Source organism: Anoplophora glabripennis, unplaced genomic scaffold, assembly GCF_000390285.2.
Source record: "Anoplophora glabripennis isolate ALB-LARVAE unplaced genomic scaffold, Agla_2.0 scaffold23, whole genome shotgun sequence".
Taxonomy (NCBI): Eukaryota; Metazoa; Arthropoda; class Insecta; order Coleoptera; family Cerambycidae; genus Anoplophora; species Anoplophora glabripennis.
Genome location: NW_019416624.1, coordinates 1418237 through 1439890, shown reverse-complemented (window position 1 = coordinate 1439890; position 21654 = coordinate 1418237). Strand labels below are relative to the sequence as shown.

The following is a 21654-nucleotide window of genomic DNA, read 5'->3' as shown; positions in this document are numbered from 1 at the left end:
CTGCCACCCTATTTATATTACATTTTCTTCTGTCCTTCTGTAGTTAGCACCTAGAATAGGTATTTCCTCATTTTTTTACATCAAGTATTTTTGCTTGAGTTTCTTTCTAGCTTCCTTTTGATAATTAATTAATTAATTTAAATTATGTTATAAAGTTTATCATTACTGGAATTATTAAGGCTATGGAAATTACCATTATCCACAATTAGTTTTTATGTGATTGTGATTAACTAAGCAAAAGATTTAGCTCAGTAGAATATAGTGATTCATAGGATTTATTCCAAGAATAATTATTGTTAGCAAAACCAATTTCTCTTGTTTTGTTAATGTTGTAAAATTATTTTTTACCAAGCTATTTACAAATTGTTTTATTTAATATAAACTTATAATTATTGTAATCATGAGGGGAAACCGCAGGAGTAATATTTGATATAGTGATTGTGAGTATTATTTGAATCATATTTTGGTATTTAATATTTTATTTATGTCATGAAGCCGCCAGCTTTCCTCTCAATATCTTTCCTGTTATTTCTGAGTAATACTTCAGTAATTTATTAAGAAAATGAGTATTTTTTTGTACTTACATATTTTTGTCAGCGGTTTCCTTGTTGGTATGATATACAGTAATACTTATTGCTTTAATTGCAAGAATAGGTATTATACAAACCATAAGTTTTTGCCTATTATAACCTTAACTTTCCTGTAGTGACATTTGATAATAAAAATTTGTTTAATTATAGTTAACTACGTATTGTAAGGCTGTCTGAAACACAAAAAAAATTCGGAATCAATATAAAAAAAATTAATGGAAAATAAGAATAAGCGGAATAAGTTAAATTCTAGTAAGTATTTTGACATGTTCCATTTAAACGGATTGCACGTATTATAATTATTTTTTCCTCATTAACCTCGCACAAGTTAAAACTACTTCCAAACAACTTTCTCTAGGGAATCGTTTTCACAGTACCTGTTGGGAGGGTCTTCTTTAGGACGGGTCAAGGCTTTCTCAAGGGCTTTGTTTATGATTGATGTTGATAAAAATAATTTTATTTGCACGACATTAAAAGTAAAAAACAAGGCAAGTCAAGGTCGCCAATGTATTTTGTCATCATTGACAAATACCTACCCTTAGTTACTCAAATTATCTATTTTTATTTAATTCCATGCCTGCAGTTTGTAAACGTACGTAACAGTTAGTTGTTACACCAAAAAAGTAGTTACAACAAAATTTTCTTTATTATTTTTGCTGTCATTGTGATGATAAAAATAAATTAGCTAATATAACCTTCAATATATTTATCTAGGAAATGTTTGCTGTTCCGTTTTGTTTTTTGTAATTGTTTATATTGTAATGTTTGCTTAGATATATGTAGCTGAATGTCAGTATAACAAAAGGCAGAGAGATGGAGAAAAGTCTGCTGTAATTTATTACCGATTCAGGTATTACTAATTGTAAGAGTGAACAAATTTATATCAAAACAATTCACAAACAAACTGTTTATGAATTACTTTAGATCTTTAATTTGTAACATATATTGTGTACGTAATAAAAATAGTTGTCGCAGTTGTTTGTTCTGTCTCAAGCATTTATTTATTTATCTAGTTACGCCACCCCACAGTACAAGACCAATTACGAGATGATGGTTTACATAAAGAAAACATAAAAACAAATATCGTTTTCTTAAATATCGCGCAGAACGTAATATATTTATCTCGATATTTATCTCAGTCCTGTAGAATTTTTATTTCCTTTTCTTCGTTATTAACGTTTCTATAATGCGTTGAATTTTTTTAGAACGTGATGATTATACGTTATACTAAGTATTATTTGTTTTCTCAAAAATGTGCCAAAATATTCAAATTATTTAACAAATAGTAAATCAGATAAATGTGCTAGGGTAAAATGCTTTACCTGAGCCAATTTTTTTAATGTACTTTTCAGCTTTTTACTTTTCATTTTTCTGGCTGTTTTCTGTTTTCAAAATTAATATTCAAAAAACACTTGCTAATCTGCACAGTGAAAATGAATAGCTGCTTCTTAAAATGCATAACATTTATGTAAAGTACATTTTTTATAAAACAGAATTATTGCTCGCTTTTCTACATTTGTAAAATGAAAAAAGTACTTTCAAAAATTAGGCCCCTAGACAATATACATAAATGGGTTCCAACAATATCTAAATTAGATTTGCTGCTGCAAATCTACATATTTTTTATAAGTTTATAAAGTTTTTTCAATTTTTTATTAAGTAACTGGTGTTTTAATTTCATTTGCTTAAAAAAGTAGGTAGGAGGGTAAAGACAAACAAAATATGCAAAAATCTAGTTTCTTCATACATTTTTTAACTTTTAGTGTTAAGTATGACTAATGTAACACTATTAATATGCCCAAATATAAGAATTTTTTTATAATAAATATTTGTCCTTGGACCTTCCTGTTGAACATACAGGGTAGGAAAGTACCGATGGTCTATCTGAAGTTACGTGAGAGCGATAAAGTAAGCCATATAAATCCATGCGATAGAGAAGGATGGCTATAATGAGGGCTTCTCTTAGTCACCGCCCGTTTCGCCCTTCCACAAATAAGATCCACTTCTTATTTGTGGAAGGGCGAAATGGGCGTTGACTATTAGACGCCTTCATTATAGCCATCCTTGTCTATCACATGGATTTCTATGGCTTACTTTATCGCTCTCACGTAACTTCTGATAGACCATCTAGACTTTCCTACACTGTAGAGTAACTGCACAAGTAACTACCGTTATAACCTCGGTTATAACAAAGACATGGCCTAAAAAGGCTCAGAAAAATTTTTAGGAGGTAAAATAGAAGAATCTACTTTACTAAGGACTTTAAAATTTATACTGTTGTACATTTATTATACATATTATACATATACCTATTTTTTTTTACTATAGTCTAATGCACCAACAATTGCCGTTATACGAAAAGAAAAAAACAGTATTTGCTATTTTTCAAGGAATTCCAAGGGTTTTTGCAGCAGAGCGGCAGTTTATGACTATCCTTTGGAGTGTAGTGCAAAAACCGAGGCAAAAACGAAGATTTTTGTTTTTTGTATGTTTTCAGTAATGGACTCCTCTCCCCGCCCTTAAAATCAAGATCAACGTTGAAATTTACGAAATATTTATAAAATTATACACAACTAATAGCTCGTAGTGTATCCCTAGAAAACTTTACTTGCAGTAGAATGTTACCAAATACTTAATACAAAAAAAACATACTGTGTTGATAAAATAATTAAGAAAATTTGTAGAAACAAGAAGTGCATTGTGCAGTCACATCCTAAACTACAAAAGCTTCCACCGAATTTCCGAAATTATAAGCCTGGCAAATACCTTTGCACCTCGCTTTGCGCTTACCTTTGACTTAGCTGTGTTAAAGTTGAAAACGGTGTCAGGTCAGCACTGTCAGCAGATTCTTTATGAAACTTAGGGAACATCGAAAATTGTATTGAGGAATGGGCCGACAGAGAACATTAAATAAGTTATACGTATCGTCTGTAAACATTGCTAATATGTGTGAAAATAGTAAAAATCATAGAAAAAGTCGTCATTCTCTTTTAAAATAAAATTTGCATTGAACATATGATTTTTTCCCATTGGCATATCATAATTTTTTATGAAAATGTAACCAGCATTCTTCATATGCTACCACCTTTACTTACTGTACTGCTTTCGCAAGATTTAGTTTCAATATCTTATTTATTTAGAATATATTTAGAAGTATAACTTTTTTTAACTTCTATCTCAAAAATACTCTAAAGAACAAATAAATGTTTTGCATAGGAAAATATTCTTAAAATTGGGTATGTCTTACGCCCTCTGTATAAAAGGATTAACTTAAAAAACATTGGGTGCAACACTACAACAAAGTAACTCTTTTCTGTTTTGTTACATATCTAAGTAACTTTTTTTTACTTCAAAGTTATATTATTTCAAATATTCAATTATTTCAGGCATCATTCAATTGACAACAAACAATTTCGATGTGGGGTGGAGAACTACACGCGTTTATGTATCACGTTGGCCTAGGTTGGCGTGATGCAGCGTATTATTTGCATACGTAATTAATTATTTAATTACAAATGAAATGAGACACATCCTGGGTGAAACAGGCGAAGATATTAATGTGTGGTCGTCGGTATGGTTAACCGAGTAAATGCCGTAAAATAGTATCTAAGTCGATCGATATAAGTGCTTGGCCCCGACCAGTAAGTCAGAGTTTTGCCACACCCTACCTTGACACGGCGTACTCACCCTTTTATTGCGGCATCCAGCGGCGTGTGCATCTTTGAAATGATGTAAATCGGTTATTTTTTTGTAAATAAATTCGTTGTTTATCATATGTATTCGCATTTTTACTGGTTATATGCAGTTCAAACCTTCACTTTAAACGTGAATTATAAAAATGAACATTATGAAAAAAAATGGGGCTATGATACATGCATTAATATTCTGTAGAAATGCTAATATTTTTTCTTCTAATATTTTCAAATGATTCAATGTTCATCTTAAAATGTTTTTTAAGACTACCATCGTGCAATATAATTTGTAGTTACCTTCGTCGTTTGTAAAGGTGAACTTGAGATGCCAGTAGAAACATAAATACACTTTAATTTTGTAAAAATATCTCCCGAACTGCGCACGCCAAACTTGATGATAAAACTTAAAGTTCCCATAAACACAGGTCGGGAAATGCTTAATTCCCGAGAGAAATTTTATGTTTATCCAAATTTCTCTGAAGACGTTTAATACAAATTGATGAAACTTGTGCTAATGTTTACACAGTACATGTCAAAAATTCACTGGAGCAATTATACAAACGATCAACTAGTAACAGAGATACTTAGAGACAGTATCTTTGAAACCCCCAAAATTTCCACAGTTTAAATAAAAATGTACTTTTCACTATATTCGAAGAAAGAGTCATAAAATCTGATTTGTATAAGCTTATTACATAGTTGAAAAAATTATTGGAAATATCCCTAAAAGTACTTAGGTATGAATTTAATAAAAAAAAAGTAGGTAGGTGTAGGTCGAGGGGTGTGCGGTGTGCCACTCAGCAGTAAAACGTACACCTACTTAAATTACTTAAAATTACCTTGCTAGTTACCAATAATTTTCATAATTTATTGATATAATTTCGTAATTTCAGTAATTTATAGATTTGTTCTGGTACTTTTTGTAATTTTTAAATATAATTTCGTAATTTTCGTAATTTTGTAGACTTTTTCACAAACTTATAAGAATTAATAGACTTCCTCAAATAATGTTTGTAATTCTGTTATAATTTTTAATAATGTATTTAATTTCATAAGCCAATTATTATTTTCAAAAAATGAAAACATTTGTTTTTACAAGTAAGTGCACTTATTTGCATACTTCTTTGAAAACATTAGATAGATAATTTTATTAGTTGGGAGTAATTGTAAGAAAATTTATTTGAATTAGCTAAAATAACATTTACAATAAAGTAAAAAAACTACAGAAGCTAATATAATAATAATTATTAAATATTTAGGTAAAACATTGTGAGTGTAATTCGACGTTGGTTGGGATTTAGTTAAAAAAGGAGGATAATAACAATTTTCCAACTGAAAAGACGCCGCAATTTTTAACTATCTTACATACCATATAATTACTATGGATATTTCCTCAGCTATTTCCTTATTAATGTCAAAGTCAACATATTTATTTTTATTAACTGCCCAGAATAATTTTTATTAATAATGCTAACCCTGGAGCAACAAATCTACCTTATGGTGTTCCCAATCGTAAAATTTCATCGTAATATTTCGCAATATTTTTGTTCGGTTACTTCCGTTACTAATTTAGAAACACAATTTGTTTTATTAGTAAGATTTTAATTTTTATTGTTATTTTACCACACAAATTATCACTATAAACAAACTAGACTGTTTTTTCAGCAGTACCTACCTAGGTAGGTAAATGTAGGTAAAGCAATAGAAGTTAGTCCGTATCTCTACGATGTTTTCACGAAAACCGAATGAAATAATTTTAATCAGACCATTTTATTTAAGTACTTTCAGTAATTTTAAAGAATAATTTTAAAAATCTTTGTACTGTATCAGGTAATTTTTTGTACGTTTTGTAATTTAATACGTACTTTTTGTAATTTCAAACATACTTTTTGTAATTTTTGTAATTTACCAAAGAATTTGGTAATTTTTATACTTAATAATAATTAAATATAATAATAAATAATTTCTATACTTTTTAGTAATTTTAAATTATAATATCTCAAACGTACACCAAAAATTATTGTGGCACACCCCTTGGGGTGTGCCACAAGTAATACTGCTACTGAGCAGTAAAAAATACATCTACTTAAATACTTAAAAGTACGTATTAATACTTTTTGTACTTTTCGTAATTTCATACATACTTTTTGTAATTTTTGTGATTTACCAAAATATTTTGTAATTTTTATATTTCAATAAATAATTTATGTACTTTAAAAGTAATTTTAAATTATAATATCTCAAATGTACACCAGAAATTACTTGTGGCACACCTCTCACTGAAGAATAATACGAAAAAGATAAAATTTCGATCAATGACATTTTGACTTTTTGTGATTGATTACACTATTTTTTTTGAGATGAATACTACTTACAGTTGTTTTAAATTTATTCAATTAAGAAAGTAATTAGATTGTTTTAATTAAAAAAATAATAATAATAAATATATAGAAACTAGAAAATGATTCTCTTATTCAATTTTTAAAATAATTTGTGCCATCGAAAGTCGGGTTTTTTTACTGACAGCACCTTCTAGTAATTTAATTGACAATATTAACTTTAGTTCTATCGATGCACATCATTCATCTTCAGAGACATTTAATTAAATATAATATTTATTTTTTAATCTTAGACACTGTATTTCGGAAAGTACCTAAGCATATTTTGACCTATGTTTATGGCAACTTTTTTCCTATTTTGAGCATTTACCGTGTTTGATGTTTGAGTGTAGGTATTTATCTATGTGAAAATCGGAATAAAAAAATTTCTATTGTGAGAACTTATTGCTTTTCGAGTTCAGGACGATATTCATTTTCTTGGCATTTTTTGAACTTTATTTTTCAAATATCTGATTTGATAGTTCACACAGTCTAAAAGTGGATGTTGAGTTTTATACTGAAATCCACACTTGTGAGAGTAATTCAGCTGTTTTACTTACTGACAGCATGTTATGGTTTACAAGGTTTTAGGTTACCTATCTTAGTTCCTCACAATCGTCGATATTTATGAAAAAAAAGCACATAGATAAGCGTCGTTCATTTTCACCATTAAACTAAAATAAATGAAATGCTTTATTTTTTGTTACATTCCCATCCCTTCTCAGTATTTAATTAAAATTCTGTTAATTTATCTAGAAATTCCCCGAACTTCTATAAAAGTCTGGCCTTCCCCGAAATCATCCACGACTTCAAATCTGTTTACAAAAATATTTTATCTACTAAGTACCTACAATGTTTGAGTTAATAGTTTTTGAGCACATGTTCAAGAGTACGTACTTACTTTTTTTATTTAAATTGTGTGAAATACACTAGCGGTTTAGTATCTATTCATTAGTAATTTTTCAGATATTGACATTATACTTTGATATATTGAAAGTTGTATCACATAGGTATTTATCTTTAACAGCATAATTTATATCTTGGACGAAACGATATCATAAAGTTAAAAAAAAATTTGAAACTAATAACTTCACTTGTTCTTTTATTTGTTATATTAATAGTATGTACCCTATCTATGAGGACAAGAGTTGTAAAAGAGCAATAAAATTATCATTACAGAAACCCCAGTCTGATAGCTACAAGGTACTTATTCATAATTTTTCCGGGAATTATGAAGTTTGTTTTTCAATTATTTGAAACCGCGAAACCAAAACCACGCTGTTGGAATTTTGGAAGGTATCTAACTCTTGTTCTTAATATTGTTTACGGATATGATTAGTCACATCCGAGCACGTATTAAAGTTTAAAGATCTAAATAATTTTTACGATTTAGTTTTAAGATGATTGACAAACAAGATATTTCAATTGTTTATGTACCTGCAGGTATGTAATATCAAGTTTTTAATGTGTTTAAAAACAAATTTTTTAATAAATTACATTTTTAGTTTTTTATAAATTTTTTTCTTGCAAGTAAAGGTGAGCGCCCCTTGTTATGCTCTTTGAGTTTAAGCAGTACCACGCAAATCTGAGGGAAATGTAATAACAATTAAATTATTGTCTCAAAATCGCATTATACCTAGCTGATTCATTGTTTTATTAGAAACAAGTATCTCGATAACAACCTTTGAGCGACTATGGAATTGATCTGAAACCAAAACCGTAGATAAATTATCATTTTCTATGACCATATCCGCGGTATTCGTAGTGTATTTTCATAATTATTTGTAAATGTATGCAATTGTTTAATATGTTTGTTGTGCAATTAAGCTTTTTTATTTATCTTTATTTATTGCATGTTTTTAATAAACTCAACTTTTATTGCTAGTTACAATCCCTTAAACTTAGAATTTCAAACATGTACTTTTTACTTTACAATTCTGGGATTTACAATTTTAGTTCTTCACAGAGAAAGCACGGTCATAAAAATTAACATAATTATTCCTAAAATCGTGATAGGAACAAACTGTATCAATTTTCGTACAACATTGGTGGAAAATTTAACGAAAATCTACAATTTTTTGGTAATAATTTCTTGATTGTAAATACAACCAAACTGGAAATGTGGAATTTTTACACAATTTGTTCCTATCACTATTTTAAGAACGCTTGTGTGACAATGTTTTTTGGCTTTTTTTTTTAATTAGGTACACAGAACTTGACAATTTTGAAAGTTCTGAAAGTCGATCTTGTTCAAATGACACATCCAGTGCATTATTACAATTAGTGAATATACTGAGGAAAGGATTTTGTTGGAAAAAAATGTATACATATATTAGAGCCTATTAAGCAATTTATTTGTATTTGGCAAATTATTTCTTTGGATTTTATAAGATGTTTATATGAATGAAAATATTAAATATTTAGTTAAAAAAATAATTTAAACTATGAATTCAAATATTTATGGTACACAATTAAATATGTACTACTTGTCGGGAGTTTACGACTTTATAACAGCTGGATCGTTCATCGGTTGTCCTACCTATGACACACTGATGAGGACTAATAAGTCCGAAACCGGTCTGTGCCTGGTGGGACCAGCTGATGAACGATCCTAGCTGTTGTACTGGGTGTCGCGAATGTAATTCAATGTCGGTAGGGGCAAATAGCCCTCGGAGTAGTTGTTTTTCGCGGCACTGACGAATTAAATATTTGTTTCTTGAAAAGCACAATTAATAAGTATATTTACCTTTACTTATTATTGGAAAGCTATATTAAACTACTGTTAAATACATTATTTATGTATCTCTCAACGTTTTAGTGATAACAGTCAAATAAAGTTTTTTTATTCACGATGTCACATAAATACTGTATTGTGGTAGTTCTTGCTTTTTTATATTCTATGAAATGTTGGTTAATTGACAACAATGAATTTTTTTATAGATTTCACTGCACTTTTTTAATACAAATGCATAAATAAAATATACAGGGTGTCCAGCATAAGAACCGACACAGGGCAGGTGTATGTAGGGGTGTCCAAAATATTGTAATTTAACCAAACTTACCTATATACAAAGTTGCACCCCTGAGGAGTTATTAGCCCCCAAAGTGGGGACTAAATTTCGAAAAAAATTAATATCTGCAACACTTTACCTCGGAAGAACCAAATTTGGTACATGATTTAGGTTTATTACTGATCTTTGACTGTGATTTAAAGTTAATTGAAGCACTACAAGGTGTTCATTGGGGATGACTCACCTCTAAAATTGTACCGACTTTTTTTTTCATTGACCGAATTGAAAAATAATAATATTAATTCACAGCAGAATTTAATTTAAAAACATTTTTTACTCTTGTTTTTTAAAAAACTTTATGGTTTTCATGAAAAACCGTATTAACTGAAATAATATTTTAACAAGTGTTTATTAGAAAATAATCGAAAAGTCCGTAGTAGTTAATTAATTTATTTTTCAAACTTGTCAGTTTGTAATAAAATGATTTTATTTCAACAGTTGCCTCTGATTGTTGTTGAAAAATTATTATTTTATTATTCATTTGTGTTTTTCACTTAATACAATATTCGCTTATTTAAAAACTACCTAGGTACTTGTATTCTTTTTGTAGAATTAGAAGAGAAGTGAAGTAAAATTTATTTGGCCAATTGTCAAACTTGAAAGATAAAGCCTACTACTGACTTTTTGATTATTTTCTATTGAACACTGTTAAAATCTTGTGTCAGTTAATACAGTTTTTCTTGAAAACCATAAAGTTTTTTATTTAACAAGAGTAAAAAAAAAAATTAAATTAAATTCTGCTGTTAATTAATATTACTATTTTTCAATTCGGTCAATGAAAAAAAGGTTCGGTACAATTTTAGGGGTGAGTCATCCCCAATGGCCCTTGTAGTGCTTCAATTAACTTTAAATCATAGTCAGAAGATCAGTAATAAACCTAAATCATGTACCAAAGGTTCTTCTACGGTAAAGTGTTGCAGAGATATTATTTTTTTCGAAATTTTAAGTAAATCTTTGACGTTTTCGAAAAACTAAAAGTTTCTGCAAGTTTCAAGTAAGATGTTTCCATCAGTGTAGTTCGATACACAAGTAATTTGTGTATATTATTTTTATCCATATATCTGTATCATGTCTATTTCTTAAAGTATCAATCAATACTGTAGAAATTTGCTAAAGTCAATAAATTTCTAAATATTTTTATAATTAAGTCCATATTTAATTCTAAAAATAGAATTTAAAAATGATATAATAGAATTATTCCTGTTAAAATAATAAATCATCGAGATGACACTCGAAACAAAAATTTCAAATTTTACTTTTCCTTATACCTACCTGGTGGGACTCCCTATAAACAATTTTGTATAGAAAATCTTTAAGCTGTTATATTAATACTTCCTTTACAGCTTTATCCAAAGGCAAACCTACTAGTATTAGTAATAATCACTTTCATGAGTAGACATTGAGATATGATCAAATAAATAGATCAAATAAAAACAATATAGGATTTACGGATTAATCACGTTGAAGTGTTCATGTGAGAGTTTTAACACTGTCATATTAAAGGGCAATAATCACGCCCTTTATTATTGACCTTCTGGTGCGTTATTGCCTTTTCAAGTGCTTCACGATTGACAGGAACTGCAATGTTTTAAGCTGATGGTCTCACGTTTGTAATTATTTTTTAATCTAAAATTTGTTAACCAAATTGGGAATGGTATCTGGTAATTGAATTCCTGTATTCTAAAGCTAGTGTATTATAATTGATAATTGATTGATAATTTTTTTTGTTTGCCATCTACTTTGATATTCAAATTTTTGAATGGGACAAAATATTGACATACCTATGTGTAAAGTTCGGTGGAATTAGAATTAGAAAAATTAATAAAAAAATATGTGGCTGGAAAAGTGAGAAAATGTTTGAAAAGAAAGACGTGATATTTTTTGACTAAAATGAATTAAGCAACATGTTAAGTCGGGTACACATTTGAGCATGAACAGGTGAAGCTCGTACCTGTCAGTGCTCAGGTGTATACCTGGCTTTTGAGACACTGCCGAATCATAGTTATTTTTGGCTAAAACACATCAGAGTATATCTACGGACTGTCTTTTAAATCATGGCACAGGTGGTATGATGTTAGTATTTTTGTCAAGATATGACTTTTTTGCTCTTTAGTCTTTACTAGTCTATATGTATAAACAATGATCTATTAGGTTATTTCAAGAATTGCCTCTAATAAATTAAACTGGAAAATATAGATAAATATTCTGAAATTTCCATTCCTTAAAAATCATTTACCCATTAAAAATATATTCGCAGAAATTGAAATAAGTGTGTTATCTAATACAAATATTTATGAAAGGGATATACACAGTGTAAACAATATTTGTTTTCACTTATGAATGATGTCTCGTCCTACCTTATTTTTACTTATTCGGTATATATACGTATTAAAATAGGCTTCTTTAAAAAAAAGGTTTTAGTTTTAGCGTGACACCTTAATCTTCTGTAAAAAGTCGACTCTTCGTTATAGATTAGAGGTGTCACGAAGAGAAAGCACCGATAAATCTAACGTGACCTTTTTACAGTTGATGCGAAAAGATTATTAGTCAAAGGAATCTAGGGTAACTTTGTACTTAAAAATAATCTGGCCAATATGTTAAAAATAGTCACTTAAAATTATGTTACTTAAGGATAATCATACCATAATCATATAAGTGTGATTCTTTTGAAATTTAATTTTATAGGCTGTTCAGGGAATAAGTCATACCTCAAGGGTAGCGTCCTTAAATCAAAATAAACCGATTTAATTCAAGTTACCTTGTTAAAATGGGGTTTACTTTCCTAAAGTCATCGGCCTTTAAAAAAAAATATTTTAAAATAACTCAGACACATTTAAATATATTTTACTATGATATAACAGAGGGGCGTTTTTGGGATAGACGAATATCAATATAATTATAATAATTATAATAATTATTTAGATAAAGGTCGTTAAGTACACCCTAGACAGTAGCTCTTTTGCTAGGCACTTATATATATTTTTTTGTTGAAAAAGGTTTTGTGAAAACAGGGATGTTTTATGAAACCCCGTTTTATTTACCGTAAAGAAGGTACACTTCTTGCACGTAACTAAATAGTATGTATGTATGTATGTATTCTGTCGAGGAAAAGCTAAATTTCGATTTTTACTGCATCAATTTAGGACAGTCGAATATTTGGAAGTATTTTGCATACCCTTATTAAGAAGAGTGTTTGTCAACCTCAAAATTAAATTCACAGGACTTAATCTCAGTACTTAAGTGTTGATTTTTAAATGAGGGTAAATTGTCTAAAGGATAAAAAATATCTAGTTCATTTGCGAATTTTGTATCTTATTAAAATTAGATAAAATGACTTACCTGCTTCAGACCTGCTTCTCGAAATCTGTACTAAAAAGTTCTTAACCTTAGAAGGTAACAAAATTGTCTTGAAAAAAAAAAATGGAATAAAATTTACTTTCAAAGCACGTAACTGTTTAAGGAAGCAAAAATATATTAAGGTAATTAAATTTGAGTCACTTCATTTTGACCCAAAGAAGCTACCTTAAAGTATCACCCATTCACTTTCTGTATAATTTATTGACAGATAGATTGATAATTTTTGTGCATTTTTTTTTATTAGGTAAAAGGGACAATTTTAAAATTACATAAAATAAAACTAGATATTATACTTTGAATGAAAAATGGTAAAAGTAACAAAACAATGAAATATAATTTTTATAGATATATGTTCGAAGTCATATTTATTTTCTTATAATATTTTAGATATTCTTTACAGATGTATTTTACGAAAACAAAATAGTTTATCGGAACCAAAGGGAACATGTGTTCTTGTGCTTTAAATGTTTATATTTTTTGTATTTGTATACATTTATTATGTAATTAAAAGGTTTGTGTTTTAAAAATGATGTGAATTCTAAATTATATCGGAAAAGCGAATCCAATAAACAATATTTATACAATAAACATAATATTTATGCCTCTATGTATTTAGGTATTTAGTGTGTCAACCTCAAATAACAAAAATTGTTAAAAGTCACGAATAACCTAAGTGTTTGGCTTTCAAACACTTCAATAAAATCAGTCTGGCTCTATTAATTCTCAGATTATGACGCTACTGAAGACATTATTTAGCATTATTTAACATATTAACTGCTATAAAGTAATATAGGCCAGGAAAAAGAGCTGGGAAATGACAATTTCGCGACTTTTTGTTTCGGCAAGCTGAATTTTTATAGAAGCTGAATATTATGTACAATAACATATTAGTTTCCACAGTTATAAAAATGGGAGGAAGATTGTTTTACAGGGTAGTTAACTGTATAATTTTTACGATTTTCGCTTATAACTTTTTTCCGTTCATTTCCACGAGAAAACAGTAAAATATTTTTTTTTCATCTTCAAAAGGCATATAAAAGTAGCCCTCGAGCGTAAAAAAATATTGATTAGGTCAAAAGTTATAAACAGAAGAAATTTATTTATGACTTTTCAATTAAACATTTATAAACTGCGTTATTATTACCAGAACGTTTTGGCATTGCATCCTCTCATTCGTTATCACTGTCTAATAACTCACACGAAATCTGGAATCGGTAAGTTGAATAGTTTACAAGTTATGGCCTTATAAACAAATTAACTAATAATTAGTCTGGGCGATCCCGAACATCTTCCACAATCGCATTGATTTTTTTCATGGTAAATTTCATAATAATACATTGAAATCTATCATTTTTTTTAAATTTCGCATTTGCGACCTTAGTTACAAAATGAAATATATGAAAAGAGCTTTAAATTAAAAAAAAATCGTCAAGATTCGTTGAAAAACAACGGAGTTACAGACTGACGTAAAAATTGTACAATTAACCACCCTGTAAAAAATCTTCCCCCCATTTTTATGACTCTGGAAACTAATATGTTACCTATTGTACATAATATTTAGCATCTATAGTGATAAATTCAGCTTGCCGAAACAAAAAGTCGCGTCCAACTCTATATTTCCTGGCCTAAATATTGGACAGGATTAAAACATTTATCGCAAGTATATTTTCCGCTAAATAAAATTTAACAACTTAAGGTGACACCTCAATCAATTTTTGGCCAGTATAAGTACCCTCAAATATATTACATAATATGAATAACAAATTTAAGGTGGCACATTATTTATAAACTTTTAAGGAGCTACCTTAGGTATAATCAAAAAATTAAAAATAAATGTATATTTTTTTTCATTAAATATTTTTTTTTTTTTAGTTTGCGGAGGGGTCCTGGTGCTAATGTTCAAGACAGCAGTGGATACACACCACTTCACCATGCTGCATTAAATGGACACACGTAAGTTTATACATACGAGTACTCGATACATAGGTACTTTTTTTAAATTGTAGATTGTATGATTAGTTTTAATAATAAATTCATTCTCAATTTCACCAGTTCTTACTAATTAAAATTCTAATAGTTTGCTTTGCAGAAGTTTTATTCCGGATTAGATTAGATAAAATATTAAAATAAGTACCTAGGTAATTATTTTTAGTGATGTTCTGTTCAGTGACACGTTAGTTGTGAGATTTGAGATTTGTGATATTATGTTTGGAACTTCAATCAGAATAATTCTATGTCGCAGCAAGATGTTTCCAAGAATTAACATTAACGCTACTATAGATTTATCTCTACGTCACTTTACTTCCAAATTTAGTATCGCTTATAGACATCAATGCCGAAAATGACAAACAAATCAAAACAGGATTTGAAGTTAATGTGTTTTAAGCAATTAATATTAAAATATATATGGGGAAAATTATCAACTATAATCTAAAATAAATGTTGACCGTAGCATAGCGACGATCTTAATGTAGCTAACTTACATTATTAGTTTTCTGTTAGGCAGAGATTTATTACGATAGTTTTGAAGTTCGTGTAACTGAGATTTTTAATAGATATAGAAAGTAGGAAAAATTATTTATGTACATATTATACAATACTTATTTCGTTATACTGCAATTATTTTTAACTTTATTCAGGCGATAAATACTGTATTAACTTACAAGTCCCTCTCTAACGGCGTAAATAATTCTCAAGTTTAGCTATCAGTATTACAATTACCAACAGTAAGAACTAATCGCCTGTGTCTACATTTTCTTATTCTCTAGGTTTGTCGTCAGGTTGTAGTACTTACAATTAGACAAAATTATTTTGGTGAGGATAAAATTTAACCACCAGTTGGTTAACTAAACGTCTTTTTTTCCAGCGACATCGTTAGGCTGCTATTGGAGCATGATGCTTCCACAAATATTGTGGACAGCAAGGGATCATCTCCCCTTCACTTAGCAGCATGGTCCGGTAATGTTGATATCGTTAGATTGCTGCTGTCGGGACCATCCATTTGCAACGTTAACTTAACGGTAAGGAACTGTTTTAATTTGTACATTTGTTTCTTCGTACGGTGAAGTTGAGTTTATGGTTGGATCATTACTGTTATTATTTAGCCAGTTACATATACATAAAACCTATGTAATAAAATTTCATTAACACCCTGTATATTATAACTTGTAACATCCTGTACATACATGTTTTTTTATTAGATTTTATTAAAATATTGGACACGTATTACGATATTTTTAGTGGTTTTCTCGGAGGTTTTGTGAAAAAAGAGAAAAACATTTTATTTGAATTGTGGCGCTGATGTATTTTTTTAATAGATGTAAAAGTAGATTCACCGACATAAACAATTCCAGTTTACAATTGTTCAATAGCATGAGATATCGTTGCGATTAAATTCAGTGTATTTTAGTTTTACGCTTAAGTGACTAGCCGCTACTATAGGCTGCTGTTGGCACTGCCTAGTTAGTAACCGAATAATGATCTTTACCCTACTTTCGGAAAAAGTATTCTATTTATTAGCTTCATTTTATAAATTTTTATGTAATCATTTATTATACAAAAATTGTTTTTACTACAATTATTGTGAGTTTTTATTTCACTACAATAATACAGGATGGTCCAGATTTTAATGGACAAACTTCGGGAAAGTACTAAACAACAAAAGTTTGCTTTATGAACATAGGGGCTGAAAGCCACCGTTTATGAGATACAGGGCGTTGAAATTATCAAAAATAAATGAATTTTTTTAAATATCTGGAAAACTTCATCAAATTTAGCCAAATTTGATACACATTTTTTTTTTCGAATATTTCTCCTAGTTCTGTATGCACACAGTCCAAATCCAAAAACCAGTGGCGGAGAAACAAGGACGTTGTTTCCTTATTTAGAGTAAAACTTCTACGCCACTGAATTGGTAATATGAATACATTTTATAACGGTCGGAAATATTCCGGATGAAAAAACATTCTTTTAGTTTTGTCGAAAAGTGAATGGTTTACGAGTTATGAAACATATTATCCAAGTAAACAAAAAGTTGAAATAGGGAAAAATAAAACGAATTTGGATGGTCCAGTTTTAATAGACAAACTTCGAGAAAGCACTAAAAAACAAAAATTAACATCACTTTGCTCTATTAACATAGGCACAGAAAGCTACCATTTGTGAGATACAGGGCGTTGAAATTAACAAAAGTAAAACAATTTTTTTAAATATCTGGAAAATCGCATCATCAAATTTATCCAAATTTGGTACAAACTTTTTTTCAAATATTTGTCCCAGTTCTGTATGCACACAGTCCAAATTCAAAAACCAATAGCGGAGAACAATAATATCGTTTCCTTATTTAAAGTAAAACTTTTATGCCACTGAATTAATTAGTAATATGAATACATTTTACAACGATCTGACACATTCCGGATGCAGAAACACTCTTTTATTTTTGTCGAAAAGTGAATGGTTTAAGAGTTATGAGACATATTATGATGTGATTTTCCAGATATTTAAAAAAAATAGTTTATTTGTGTTAATTTCAACGACCTGTATCTTATAAACGGTAGTTTTCTACGTCTATGTTCATAGAGCAAAGTGATGTTAATTTTTGTTATTTAAAACTTTCCCAAAGTTTGTCTATTAAAACCTGGACCACCCAAATTTGTTTTATTTTTCCCTATTTCAACGCTTTGTTTAGTTGAATAATTTGTGTCATAACTCGTAAACCATTCACTTTTCGATAAAAATAGAAATATGTTTTTTCATCCGGAATGTTTCAGACTATCATAAAATGTATTCATATTACCAGTGAATTCAGTAGCGTAGAAGTTTTACTTTGAATAAGTAAACGACTTCCTTGTTTCTCCGTCACTTGTCTTTGAATTTGGACTATGTGCAAACAAAACTAGGGGAAATATTTGAAAAAAAAAATGTGTACCAACTTTGGATAAATTTGATAAAGCCGTTTTCTAGATATTTAAAAAAAACTGTTTTATTTTTGTTAATTTCAACGCCCTGTATTTCATAAACGGTGGCTTTCTGCGCCTATGTTCATAGAACTAAATGATGTCTATTGTGTATCTATTAAAATCTGGAACACCCTGTATAGTACTTTTTTATTCTGTGTAGTAAAATATTAGATCTTGTGAAGGTACGTTTAAATATTTTCCGGTATTTTAACTTCATATTTCTAATACACGAAATAAGCGGGAATAAATTAAAAATGTTTCATTAGCCTGGTAATTTGTCCAGTTTCAGAAAAGGAACCCTTTCCTTCAATATACGAACAAATTAAGTCCAACTCATAAAGTTTTTATATTAAGCCCCGATATGTTAGTCCCAGCGGGATTAACGACAAAATTTTACTAGCTCTAATTAGGATAGTGATGTTGGGAGGGTAACAACTGAACGACTGCAGAATGAATGACACTCTGTAGTCGGTCGGCGGGTCCGTCAAAAGGTCGTGGTGAAGTGGCCATCGTGAAAGGGCCCATTAGACTATTATGCAGGCAATGGTGATTAATCTGCACAAATGGGTCCTTACATTGCCAATCACTTGTATTGCTTGTTTGATTTTGACCCGTAAATTCACTTGATTTATTCCGTGAAAGGGATAATCAAACTGTGTATTAGTCAGTTTCGATGGTAGATCGACGATAATGTATTCATCTTGGACATAACTTTGGTGCACCAAATCAAACTGCGGGAAGTTGTTAGGTACATCGCATTTCCAGAGTTATTGTTTGAGAATTCACGCAGATATGCCCTTGTAATGTTGAACAGGATATGTATTATTCAAATTATCTACAATGTGGTCGACCAAGGATCAGAACACTCTTGTGACATTTTATTCGAATTTATCAATTTTGGTGCCTAACATCAAGTTGCTTTGGAGTAACGTGGCCTATTTTTATTCAGGTCAATGCTTTATTCATATCAAATTACTAGAAAATAATTTTTTTTTCACGAAATTTCGAACACTAGGCTCAAAATACTACGTTAATTTCTAGGTATATCAAAGGCGGTTGTCTTCTCCATTTTCGAGATACAGGATGTGTTAATAGTTAAAAAAATATATATATTCTGTAAATATCTTCGGTATTTGAACTAAATTTGGTGTACGTTATATTGGGTCAAGTTTCCATGAAATACTGTAATATTAAGACTTTTGTCTAACCAGTGTTGGAGATATAGGAAATTCATTAGACTATTTTATAAAAAAAATAAATAATACGGTCCTGTGTAAAATAATAATTGATTATATTTTCTGAAAAAGCATGCCAATGAAAACAGAAAATACCTCTTAAATTTCGTCGATATCTGTCTCTGTTATACGGCAAATTGGATTTCTTTTTTTCCTTTAAAATTACCCAAATACTGTGCGCCAATGGATTTTTTGAATTCCTGTTAGAAATGTTTCGGCTAGGTTCAACTAATTTAAATAAAAAATAAAGTAGCATCCTTCGAATCATTAGTATTATTATTTGGTTATTTTAAGAACTTCCAATTAATTTCCAAGTAAAAGTCAACTTATTAGGCTTTCTTTAATTTCTTGAGCAAGGTTTTATTTTATGCTAGACCTGTAGCCTTAAGGAGGAATATGTGGTTGCAATTAAATGGGGCTCTTGCTGTTTGGCACATTATATTGATTTTTTCATTAAAACAGTGATTTCTCAGCGATTTCAATTATTTTTTATTTGTATAACATGAGACTGCCTGAAATGACTTACAACTCAGGAAACTTTCAACTTTCAAAAATAATTCTAAAATGTCTCTGGGAAAACTTATTTGAACCAAATTTTAATACAATTTAGTTTTTTATAATCAAAATTTGACTTTAAAAAATAATCTTTGACTCTTCAATTTATGGCGGGGAGTTATTCTTATAGTGAAATTTAGCGATACAGTAATATTTACTTGTTTTTATACTTCTTTGTGTTGAAAATTTTTTTGAGCAGTGTCTAAAGATTAGTCATTTTTTTAACATTAAATATGTCTCTTTCGTATTTATTTTATGTTGATATGTATTTAAAAGGGGATGACAACTATTGGAAACTTAATGTAACAGTTACTATAGTAAATTTGAAAATAATTCAGTGGATTGCTGGCTTTATTATTTTCAGGTATAAATGATATCAATCCGGTAATCATATATTTCTTAAATATCCAGTATTTTCACCATCTCTTTAAAAATAATGTGACTCTACTATGAGCTTATAAAAACAACTAAGAAGTTAAGCCTCTAATATGATTCACATCGAACTATTGTCGAGTAAATTACTTAGACCTGATTATAATAAAATTAATTAGATGCTATGTAGGTACTTATCAATTTCATTTTTTGTCAGTTCATCTAACATCGTTCTTAAAAAACTTGGTTTTCAATATTTGGTGAAATATTATTTGCTTGTGATTTATTACAAAACAATGAAATTATTTTATATTTATAAAATTTTACACGTAAGTGTTATTGTAAAAGTTAAATCTTAATAAATTTTCTTAAAATAGGAACATAAATGAAAAGGAAGTCAACAACTAAAAAGGAAATTCGAATTAAAAGAAATATGAAAAAAAAACTAGTAGATTTAACATAACATATAATAAATAAATGCAAAAAAACTGTAACTGACAAAACAGAAACTGGTCCAACTAAAAGTTATTTAAATAACCAAATCTTAATAAGGATCCAGATTACTGGATGTTTGTTTTTATATGCACTGCATTTAAGGGATGCGTTTATATGCGCAATTTTTTATCCAGGATTCTAGAAAACCTATGCTTTTCTTCAGGGTGTAAGATAACTGACAATCATTCAAAATAAGGAAAAAAAAAAGAAATTTTTAATTCTTACGTTTCCTGAATTTTGCACGCCTGTTGAATATACAGAAAATCGCGTACGGTGCTATAAACATGATTACAACCCGCAGAATGTTTTTAACAAGCTATTAACACATGAATTAATCACAATTATTAAGTATCTTTACAATTTTGATGGATAAAACAGGAAAGGTACATTTCCTGATGTTTACATGTTCTCCGTAATCTTCCCAATGGAATGTGAATTAGTTAGTAAGGTTAAACAGTGTCACATTGGCAAAAAATTCTCCTGAATGAGAGATTTGGAAATATTTTCTCAGATTTAGGTAGAAATGTACTAAATATGAGTTTTTTTTTTTGGAATCTTTACATTCGTTGATATATTGGAGAGTAATTATTAAGTTTTATTTTGGATATTGTCATAAACGACTGAAATAATTGTCAAAATGCTCAGTATTAAATGAAAATATTTAACTCCACGGATTCACTTAGTACTTTTAATGTGTTCACTCATACGAATTATTTACAGTGTATGGAGTTCCTTGAAATATTATAAAAAATAAAGTACAAATTAGTGACAATTCCTAGAACATGCAGTAACAACTACATTATTTTTCTGTCAATTACTGGGGCATTAGACCATAAAAAAATGGAATGGATTTTAGATATAACGGTGTAAATTTTAATTAAGACGAGAATAGTTTCTTTGTTCTACTAAAATTTAATTTTTTAAATTTTTTCTGAACCTTTTTTGATCCGT

General features: G+C 29.1%; 1 protein-coding gene across 1 annotated transcript in view; it reads left to right on the top strand.

The window, feature by feature from the left end:
* The window catches only part of LOC108904542 (ankyrin repeat and sterile alpha motif domain-containing protein 1B), an 86674-nt gene that overhangs the window by 710 nt on the left and 64310 nt on the right, over positions 1-21654 (top strand). Inside the window, exons 2-3 of the mRNA XM_023455103.1 lie at positions 14961-15041; positions 15955-16108. Coding sequence (XP_023310871.1) covers positions 14961-15041; positions 15955-16108 — 235 coding nt within the window. The remainder of the gene's footprint in view (positions 1-14960; positions 15042-15954; positions 16109-21654) is intronic.